General features: G+C 40.2%; 1 protein-coding gene across 3 annotated transcripts in view; it reads left to right on the top strand.

The window, feature by feature from the left end:
- Positions 1–10,372, top strand: part of LOC103150023 (zinc finger protein 62 homolog) — a 31,148-nt gene extending 20,776 nt beyond the window's left edge. Inside the window, exons 1-4 of one of the 3 annotated variants that reach the window (XM_016680352.1) lie at positions 1,434–1,686; positions 3,987–4,690; positions 7,941–8,052; positions 8,976–10,372. In XM_016680352.1, the coding sequence (XP_016535838.1) occupies positions 4,002–4,690; positions 7,941–8,052; positions 8,976–10,079 (1,905 nt within the window). In that variant the 5' untranslated portion in view covers positions 1,434–1,686; positions 3,987–4,001 and the 3' untranslated portion in view covers positions 10,080–10,372. Of the gene's footprint in view, positions 1–1,433; positions 1,687–3,986; positions 4,691–7,940; positions 8,053–8,975 lie in introns of those variants that run through there. The other 2 variants (XM_016680353.1, XM_016680354.1) reach the window with 2 other exon arrangements.
- The last annotated feature ends 610 nt before the right edge of the window (positions 10,373–10,982 follow it).

Below are 10,982 nucleotides of genomic sequence, written 5' to 3'. Positions count from 1 at the left end.
GGCGCTGGTCAAAAAATTAGAATATCATGAAAAAATTATTTAAATCAGTAATTCCTTTCAAAAAGTGAAACTTGTATATCATTTATTTGTTACACACAGATTGATATGTTTCAAATGTTTTTTCTTTTAATGTTGATGATTTTAACACAACTAATAAAAACCCCAAATTCACTATCTCAGAAAATTAGAATATTACTTAGGACCAAAACAAAAAAGGATTTTTACAAATGTTGGCCAACTGAGAAGCATGAACATGTTCAGCTCTCAGTATTTAGTTGGGCTCCTTTTTCCCATATTACTGCAGCTATGCGGCGTGGCATGGAGTCCTTCAGTCTGTGGCTCTGCTCAGGTGAGGGCCCAGGTTGCTCTGATGGTGACCTTCAGCTCTAATGAATTGTTTGGTCTGGTGCATCACATCTTCCTCTTGACAATAGGAAGATTGTCTTTGGCAATCTTCAGATTGCCAGAGAAATCTCAGAGATTTTCTATAGAATTTAGGTCCTTAAACCAGATACTGGTGCTTTGGCTCTGTGTTCGGGTGCCAAGTCCTGTTTGAAAATTACATCTGCATTTCCATAAAGCAGGAAGCATGAAGTGCTCTAAAGCTTCCTGGTAAATGGCTGCATTGACCTTTGACCTCAGAAAACACAGTGGACCAACACCAACAGATGACATGGAACCTCAAACCATCACTGACTGTGGAAACTTTGACTGGACCTCCTCTCCTCTTGTCAGTAATAATCATCAACGCTAAAAGAAATATTTAAAATATATCAGTCTATATATACTGAATGAATATAATATAGAAATGTTGGTTTTTGAATGGAATTACTGATTTAAATCAAGTTCTTTGTTATACTCTAGTTTTTTGACCAGCACTTGTAGTTTTGATGCAAACTAATCTAAATTACCTGAAAGCTAATTTGGCCTCATTTCCAAATTTCACACATTGTGGAAACAAGAACTGTTTTCTCAAAATTCAGTGTTTAAACTGAACTATTTTCATTTGTTGCTGTTTACTGTTTTCGGTGTGTATTTCATTATTTGTTTAGTAGTTTAGTTGAGAGTTACTAGCATTGTGAGGTTAAAGTATTTTAACTGGAAGGATGAATTATTTTTTAAATTGAAAATACAATCAAATAATTTGTAGAGAATGACAAAGACAGATTTATTATTATGCTAGATAAGGTTTAGTCCCTAATAACGTCTATTTATGTAATTTATTTCCTTATATTTTAACATTTGCTGCCCCGGTGGTCACATGTTGAATTATATTGAAATACTCCTAAAGTTTATAAGAATCCATCCCAAAGATAAATATGTCAGCCATGTTTTAGTTGTTATTTTAGATAATACTGAGTTCATTCAGATCTTGAAATCATGTGGTTTATGGCAGGCGGCGGAACCCCAAGGGCCAAAACTGTTTATGGGGTACATTTCGCGTGACACTTCCGGCGGAAGTAAATAACAAGGCCTTAGCTTCCAGTCTTCCCTTTGTTTATCGTCGATTAGAAGACAGATGTTTGAATTGAATTATTCAGTGTCTGCAGTAACAATGTATTTGGTTCATCATTAGAGAGCAACAAACTGCTGCTGCAGAAATATTGAAAACAAAACATCCAGCAAGAGGAAGAGGTCGACCTGCTGGAGACCAGCTGCAAAGCCGAATCATCTCGGAACCTTCTGGTATGCTAACTGCACGGTTCTGTGTGAACTGACGCCGATATACAAAACAGATCAGCAGCTTTCGAAACAGAAACGGTTTAAAAGTTTCCCTAGAATATTTCAGCTTAGATCTGTTTAGAGGAGAGTACAGTGGATCCAAATAACTCCACGATCATTTTTGAAAAACAAATTCCCAAATATTCTGTAATTATAAACCCAATTCTCTGAGTGTTCAAGGAGCGTTTAATCACTTTGTTGATGAGTGGAAGGCTGAACATTGACCTATAATTTTGTCCAGATTTGACTGCTGTTTCCAAAGTCTGAGGGGAAAACCGTGATGAGCGCCGAGTATTTGAAGACAGTGTCTTGTCCCCAGCCAAAATAAAATGGATTAAAGATTAACCTAAAAAGTGCAAATCATGAAAATGCCATAAAAATAAATACAACCCTGATCGTACAGAAAAAGACGATGTGGTATATTGGACACAAAATCTCTTTTTTTCAAACACTTGATTTATAATAATCAGATTTATTTAATTTTCTCTCAGAAACGAGGCTGCATCATGAAAACTGCCAACGATTAATTATGAAAGTTTTTATATTCCTCGAAGAATTGGGCATGGTAGAGAGGAAGCAAACATTTTTTTCATTCAGATTTATTTGTCAATCTCAGGCATATGAACAGCTGCAGTTCTTTTAAACATTGAGCCTTTTGTTTTTCTCAGCCTAATCACAAAGCAATAAAACCACTTTTTTGTTGTTTTGTATTGTCCACTGGGCCCTCACTCTCAATTTTTAAATCAGAAGTCAGATTTTTATTTTCTGATTTAATTTTGAGTACTGATAAGGTCCTAATAGTGGGGAATTTGATGTTCACGCTGACACTGAAAGACTCAGCCTAGATGTAGCCTTTAATGCTATCTTAGTCTAAATTGGCTTTACTCAAAGAATCAACAGTCCTTCCTACTCCTGTAGTCATACCTTAGACCAGGGGTTCCCAAACTGTGGGGCGCGCCCCTACGGGGGACGCCGTGCCATTGCAGGGGGTCACCGTCTGGATGGATAAAAAAAAAAAAAAAACGTGAACACTGTATGCGCTGGGTTTTTACCTTAGAATGGCCAACTCTCTGTTATTCCTCTGTCAATTTGATACAGTAGAGGCTTCCACACTTCCCATATTTGTGTCCTCTGTCACTTTCATCAGCAGTTAAAACTGTTTAATCCGTTGTTAACATGTTGTAACCTGTTTTTCCGACCCGCATTTAAACGCAACATGAGCGCTACGACGCTCGCGCTGGGTTTCCACCTGTGAAGGAGACCTGCTGCTGCTGGGCGGAGCTACGTAGGTTTGTGTTAGAATCACGGCAGCAAACCAGCAAAACGCAAAGAACTTTTCACAGTTTTTCCCTCCAAACTAACCGACTGTTGAGTAAAGCTGTTGGATGCAGGTAATGTTAGCTAAAAGATGACTAGCTAACATCAATACAGCACCTTAAGCTTAACAAGTAGCTTGTAGGCTACCGATGTTGTTGTCTATGTCCAGCTACGTACATTCATTTTGCCCCCAAAAGAAGTCGACCCCCCCACCCCGCTCATTCTTAGAGACAGGGAGTCTCTAAGAATCCTCTTCTCCCCCCACCCTCTCACAAACGTCGTTCAACCAGACAGCTATTTGTAATTTGTAATCCATAGGGGGGGCCCAGAAAATGTTTGGGAACCACTGCCTTAGACCATGTACTGATAACCATGTCCCCTCTGACCATTTCTAATAATATTTAAGTTTATTTTAACTGAGTATTCAAAACCTGTGAGAAAGTAGATCTTTATCCAGGGTTTCCCTCAGTGTATTATAAGCCTGGCAGGCCACCAGGCTTTATTCCCCCATACCGCCCCAACACCACCAGGCTGAGCATTGCTTGTTTTTATTTTATTTTTTTTAATGTTTAAAGTAGTTTTTTGTAATACACCAGTGACCCCGGACTGCAAGCGTCTTTGTTGCGCTGAGCATTTCACTAGCAGAGCAGAATCATTCCTGAAAGATGGTTTATAGTTGATGCAAGTGAAGCTGAGAGCGTCCACCAATTAATGGGCTCAAAATATGAAAACAGCAACAACAACAAAAAAACAGCCTAAGACGTAAGAGCAGACATCACAAACACTTCATACTCCCCAACAGTTGAAGCAAACCAGTATCAGGTTATCTGTTCCAGAGTCTTCTACGTTTGATTGGCCAGCATCTGAAAACTTCAAAAAAGAAAAAACTAAATTTGAAAATTCGGATCACTACATTAAAGTTGTTCTGCTGTTTTTGATTCCACCAGGCTTTCCACTGCATCATGTCTAAGTGTGTTGGTCCTGCTGATCAAAGTCTCATAACTGAAGAGAGAAACTCCATTGTTGACCACAAAATGCCAAATACTACAGAAATAAAGGAGGAACAGGGAGAACCAGACCTACAGCAGGTGACCGAGGCACAAGACGGACCACAAACACAACCAATCAAAAAAGAGCATGTTGAACTGTGGATCTCTCAAGATGAAGAACAATTTTTAGTCATGCAGGAAACCAGGTCCTCTCTGGTAACTCATGAAGGAAGAGTCCACAATGAACCAAAAGTAGAGATAAAGGAGGAACTAGGACCTGCAAATCAAGGAGAACTAGAACCTTTCAGGATTAAAAATGATCCAGAACTGATGAACATAAAAGAGAAAAAAGAGGATTTCTACGGTAATCAGGATGAAGATCAGCTTGTAGTGAAGCAGGAGACTGACAGCATTACAGTGACTTCTACTAATGAACTAAAAGACGGCAGTGAAGCAGAACCGAACAAGAACCAACTCCTCTATGCAAATGGCCTCGAAGCTGAGGACCCACATCAGCAAGGAAACAATCAGAAAGACTCAGAAAGCCGGGATGCGGATCTGGAGCCAAAGGCTCGCAAATTAAGAGGCAAACATTGCAGAATGCTTCCATACTTACCTGTGGACATGGAAAGCCACTCATATGAGCAGGCTTATTCTTGTAAGTTTTGTCATAAGTCTTTTAGACACAGCAGTAGCTTGACTCGTCACAGAATAATTCGCAGGGGAGAGAAGCCTTATTCTTGTGACACGTGTGACAAATCTTTTAGATACATCGGTAGTTTGACTCGTCACAAAAGAACCCACGTGGGAGAGAAGTTTTATTTCTGTGAGTTGTGTGATAAATCCTTCAGAAAACACGGTAGTTTGATTTGTCACAGAAGAACTCACATGGGAGAGAGGCCTTATTCTTGTGATTTGTGTGGTAAATCTTTTAGACATGGCAGTAGTTTGACTCGTCACAGATTAATTCACAGAGGAGAGAGGCCTTATTCTTGTGACACTTGTAAGAAATCTTTTAGATACAGCGGTAGCTTGACTCGTCACAGAATGATTCACTGGGGAGAGAAGCTTTATTCTTGCGAGTTGTGTGATAAACGTTTCATGACCAGAACTATTCTGAAAGTTCACTATAAAACTCACAAAGGAGATAAAATGTATCACTGTGACTCTTGTGATCAATCTTTCTTGACTGAGGCTGATCTGGTAGATCACTATAGCACTCATACAGGTCAGAAGCCTTATTCTTGTGATACTTGTAATAAATCTTTTAGACACAGCAGTAGTTTGGCTCGCCACAGAAGAATTCACAAATCTTTCATGACTGAGACTATTCTGAAAGATTTCTGTGATCTTTCAGAAACCCTCACAGATGAGAAGGTATATCAGTGTGACACTTGTGATAAATTTTTCAAGACTCAGACTAATCTGAAAGATCACTATGTTGCTCACACGGGTGAGAAACCTTATTCTTGTGACACTTGTAATAAATCTTTCAGACACTGCAGTAGTTTGGCTCGCCACAGAAGAATTCACGATGAAGACAAGCTTTATTCTTGTGAAATTTGTGATAAATCTTTCATTACTAAGACTATTCTGAAAAATCATTATAAAATTCACATGAGAAAGAAACTTTGTCCTTGTGACATTTGCGATGAATCTTTCATGAGTGAAACGATTTTGATGGATCACTATGGAACTCATAATTGAGACGCCTTACTCTTGTGACGATGGTGATCAGTCTTTTAGACACCGCAGTAGTTTGGCTCTTCATACAAGAACTCATATGGGCGGGGAGCCTAAATGAAGCAATTCCCTACAGATGTTGTTCTGAGGTGTTTTACAGAGCAGACATGTCTGATTTATAAAGTAATCTATTCCCAAACGAGTCGTATCAAATTGATTCCATCATCTGCATTGTTTCCTATTTAGTCTTTGTCATAATCCAGTGCAGTCAAGTTGAGTTTCTGCCATGTTGTAAAACAATTTCTATCAAAGGAAGTCCAGTTGAATTCATTGAGTAGATAAATAGCTGCAGCAGTCCCGCGTACTGAACAAGTGTTTGACCGCAGTTGAAAGTAAATGTTTCTTTTTGAAAATGAGCTCCTGCCATTGCCGCCACCAAATTTTAAATACGCTCTTTTTATACACCAGTAAAAGTTCAAATGTCTGGTGAAATGGTTGAAAGGGCAATGGTGACATATAGTTGTCTGGACATAAACACACGGTGTCAGTTGACCTTTTGTTTTTAATCAACGGAGCGATGACAGAATTATGGTAAAGCTATGGAGGCTGTACATCTTGGTGCTGGATCCCAGTTTGTAGACCGGTCCTCCTCTCGTAACTGTGGAAAACTCCTGAATGGTTGAAATCAAGGTTTTTCAAAGTATAGGACAACTAGTTTCCCTTCAGACAGCAAATAAACAACTATCTCCCTCTCCCTTTAGTTTTTTCATCCTATCTTATTTTACTTTTACTGTTGGATTTTCTTCCTGCTGCTGTGTTTTGTTTTATGTAATTATTTTGCTTATATTGGTAAAGGATCCACTTTTTGCAAAGTCCTCTTTAAAAGGTTTAGTTTTTTTGTATTATATCAATGTATCATTTAAAATGGACTATTAAACCTTTAAAAGACCTGGTATGATGAGTACAATGAGCCAAATGTTCCCTCACCTGGATACGGGTCACCAGCCCCCACTCTGGAGCCAGGCATGGAGGTGGGGCACAATGTGGATGTGGATGCCCCCCGTGGCTCACCACCTGTAGGAGGGGCTAAAGGCACAGGGTGCAACATGTGATGGGTGGTGGCTAAAGGATGTGGATTGTCGCCTCTGGTGGAGAAGGAGCCTGAGCTGGTGTGAGGTTGAGAGGTTCCCAGACAGAAATAGTCGGACTCACCTGACGTATGGCGCTGGCTCCTTGGGAGCGGTTGGACACTTTCACTCTGCAGTGGCCCCTGGTGACGAACACTGAGTGGGAATGGACATCCTTGTTGTTATGGTATGCTTGGTCCCTGTACATTGGGGTTCACCCTGGTGAACAGGAAGGGAGCCTGCCTCTGCCGACAAGTGGGGCGACGGGTTCTGTCTGTTTGTAATTGTACAACAAACATCAGTTCAGATTACCCATCTTTTCGGTGTCCTTCAACAGAGTACTGGAGAGCGCCCACACTGTGGACTCCCTAGTTCTGCTGGGGGACTTCAATGCTCGTGGGCAATGACAGTGAGATCTGGAGGGGTATGATTGGGAGGAACCCGAGTGGTTTTCTGTGGTGGGACTTTTGTGCTCATCATGGATTGTCCATGATGAACACCATGTTAAAGTATGAGGGTGTCCAGGACACCCTAGGCTACAGTTTGATCATTGGCTTTGTCCACTGACCTCCACCTGGTGGTGACTTATTTGTTTTATTTTCCTTCTAACCATGTAAAGAACATTGAATTGTCCTGCTGCTGGAAGCGTGCTACATAGCCTGCAAACAAAACTACCTTGCCTCTAAAATTAATAAAAATCTTTCTTTAAGATATATTTTAATCCAACAACATATGTATATGTATAAAAAGTATATGTATGAGTATACTCATGTTTAAAAGTTTGCATATTTTTCAGTCGGCAGCCATGTTTTAGTTCATGCTTAATTTATTCAGACTCTAAGATCATGTGTGGGGCAGAAGCTAAAACATCTGGAGAAAAAAAAAGAAAAGATGAGAGGCGGAACCTGAAAGGGCCGTAAGTGTTTCTGGGGTAAACTTCCGTTTGAGACTTCCGGGGGACAAAGGCGCTAGCAGCGTTAGCTTCCAGGCCTCCTTATCATAGATTAAAAGACGTGTTGTTGTTTTTTTTGTTTGTTTGTTTTCTGTGTCAGTTGAATATTTCTGTGTCATCAAGAACAATAAATCTTCGGTTCATCCTCAGAGAACGACTAACTGCTGCTGGAGCAATATCCAACAATATTTACCAGAGATCGATCATCAGCTCAGACTGCTGGATACCAGCTGGAAAACACAAACCATCTCGGAACCTCCAGGTATGTTAATGCGGTTCTAAACGAACTAGCACTGAAATACATAACAGATAAGCAGTTGATCTAAACTCTTTAAGTTTAATTTTGTTGTTTTATGATCCAATCTTGTTTTTCTCATCACTTGCTTTCCAATAACTCACTTGTCAAGCTAACGTCACATGTTAGCCAGCAACCTTGTGATTGTGATTGAGGACACCTGAAAGCTACAGCTGCTGTGGAAGAAAGATTTTACTAACCTAATAATTGCCGTGGTCACAAACGGCTGGACTCCCCGTGTGATCTGGTCTGCTACATTTACATGGTGTATGAATATTATCACATTTTAAAGCTGGAGAACCTAAAAGTCTTGAAAATATAAAAAATGAATAATTAACGGTCAGTCTATAGTTTTCAAAGGCGGAGTCACTTTTCCAAAAGAAAGAGTAAGGACTAATTTCTCAACTCAGAAAAAACTTCTTCACAGAAACGTTTTACCAAAAGAATATAAAAAAATGGAAACTGATTTAATAAAACAAAATGAGTCTCAAGCACAAACTCTTACAGTGTTGATATTGGTAAATACTGACATAACAGCAGTAACAATATTAGATAATATCAGCTTAAAGTTTCATATCATAACTTCTCTTCTATAGCTTAGAACAGTTCTTAAAGTTTGAGTAATCAATTTATGGATCAGGGTTGTCATGCAAGAAAGGCATGACAACCCGCATGACGTCATGCCGTCATTCTCACTGAAATATGAGAATAGCAGCAGAAACGGTCAGAGATGTAAAGGCAAACATCATGAGCGCCTTATACTTTCCAACTGTTGTTGGTACTTATACTTTCCAACTGCTGTTGGAAAGTATAAGTACCAGTAAGCCTCCAGGAGATATGAACCCCAAACATTCACAGGATTAATGTTCTACTGTTCCTGATTGTCTCAGGCTTTCCTCTGCATCATGTCTGGAGCTAACGGCAAGGTTCCTGCTGATCAAGTTCTCACAACTGAAGAGAGAAACTCCACTCTTGACCACAAGATGTCAAATGCCATAAGAATAAAAGAGGAACAGGAGGAACCAGAACTGCAGCAGATGGCCGAGACAAAAGAGGAGCCAGGACCCGAGCCAACTAAAGAAGAGCATATTGAACTGTGGGTTTTTCAGGAAGAGGGTCAGATGTTAGTGATGCAGAAAACCAACACCTCCGTTGTGACGCCCACTCATGAGGAAATACTCTACAACATACCAGGACTGCCGCAGGTGACGGAGACGAAGGAAGAACCAGAACCTGTGCTGATTAAAGAACAGGTGGATCCGTGCAGTGATCAAAATGAAGTTCAGCTTCATCTTCACATGAAGCTGGATACTGACAGCATCACGGTGACTTCTACTGATGAGCAAAATAACAGCAGAGATCCAGAACTACACAAGACCCAGCTCCTTCCTGCAAACCGCCCAGAACCAGAGAACCAACATCAGCAGGGAAGCAACCAGGAAGACTCAGGAAGAGGAGATCCAAGTCTGAGGCCAGAGAAGAGACATCAGGACACCAAAAGTAACGGGGTCGATGTGAACAGTTCAGAACTAAAAAGACAGAAAACGGATATGGCTTCTTGTGAAATATGTGGTAAACTCTTCAGAATGCGTCAGCACCTGCCTGACAACACAAAAATCCACACGGGTGAGAAGCTGCATCCTTGTGAAGTGTGTGGTAAAGCTTTTAGACGCAGAGGTCAGTCAAATAAAAACAAAAGAATCTGCACAAGTGAAACTCCCAAAACCTATAAACTACTTGGGAAAACGTCTAGCGACCAAGCTAGTAAAGTGGAAAACACACAAGAGAAGCTGCATCCTTGTGAAGTGTGTGGCAAAGTGTTTAAAGCATGTGACCGTTTGCCTCATCACCTTCAAAAACGCAGAGGAGAGAAGCCTTTCTCAAGTCAGACTTGTGGAAAAAGTTTCACCTGGAACTCTTCAGCTTTACATATAAGGACTCATACTGGTGAGAAACCACTTCCTTGTGAAGTGTGTGGTAAACATTTCAAATAAATTCTTGGTTTGAGCGATTAATCGTTTTAGAGATGTCAGCAGTGGAGCTTGTCTCTGTCACACATGGCTGAAAACACCTTCATGCAACTGAATTGGCTGATAAATGAGCAATCTGAGCATCACAGAGGTTCTGAATTGGGGTTTTGTAATTTCTGATTAGATGTTTTTATTTTTTTTATTTTAAAGTTTTGTCTTCAAATACACATTCATATGAAGCCAACAGGTAACAAATTGATAACAGGAAGTATAAAATGATGTATTGCAGCCAGAAATAAACACATTGAGGAAAAAAATCTGTTCATTATGTTTTAAATTCAGCATTTTATAGAAAATAAGTTTTATGTGAGTAGGCCGTGACCTTTGTATTGGAATTTATATTTTAAGTAAAAAGTGAAATAGAAAGAAAACTGAAAAGATACTTAGAACGAAAGTCATAACTTTATGCAGCTGAACAGAAATAAAACTGAAGTTACCTTTGAACCAAAGAGGAGCGATGTAGAGTCGGCACACCGCTCCGGTGATTACAGCTGAAAACTAGAGATCAGGCTGAACTCTGACCAGAACCTTCAGAGCCACATAAAGACGGTTACAAAGTCGACCTTCTATCACCTGAAGAACATCTCCAGGATTAAAGAACTGATGTCTCAGCACGATCTAGAGAAACTCATTAATGCGTTTATCTTCAGTTGCATTGATTACTGCAGCAGGTCTTCACAGGTCTGACCAACAAATCAACCAGCTGCAGCTGATCCAGAACGCTGCTGCTGGCGTTCTGACTAAAACCAGGAAGATGGAGACATCACCCAGTTCTACAGGCCCCGGTGTTGTATCAGCCTTCCAGACCTCTCAGGTTCTGGTTCTGCTCTGCATCCCCAGAACCAAACATGGAGAAGCAGCATTCAG

Source organism: Poecilia formosa, unplaced genomic scaffold (genome assembly GCF_000485575.1).
Source record: "Poecilia formosa unplaced genomic scaffold, Poecilia_formosa-5.1.2 Scaffold240, whole genome shotgun sequence".
Lineage (NCBI taxonomy): Eukaryota > Metazoa > Chordata > Actinopteri > Cyprinodontiformes > Poeciliidae > Poecilia > Poecilia formosa.
This window is presented reverse-complemented; position numbering and strand designations above follow the sequence as displayed.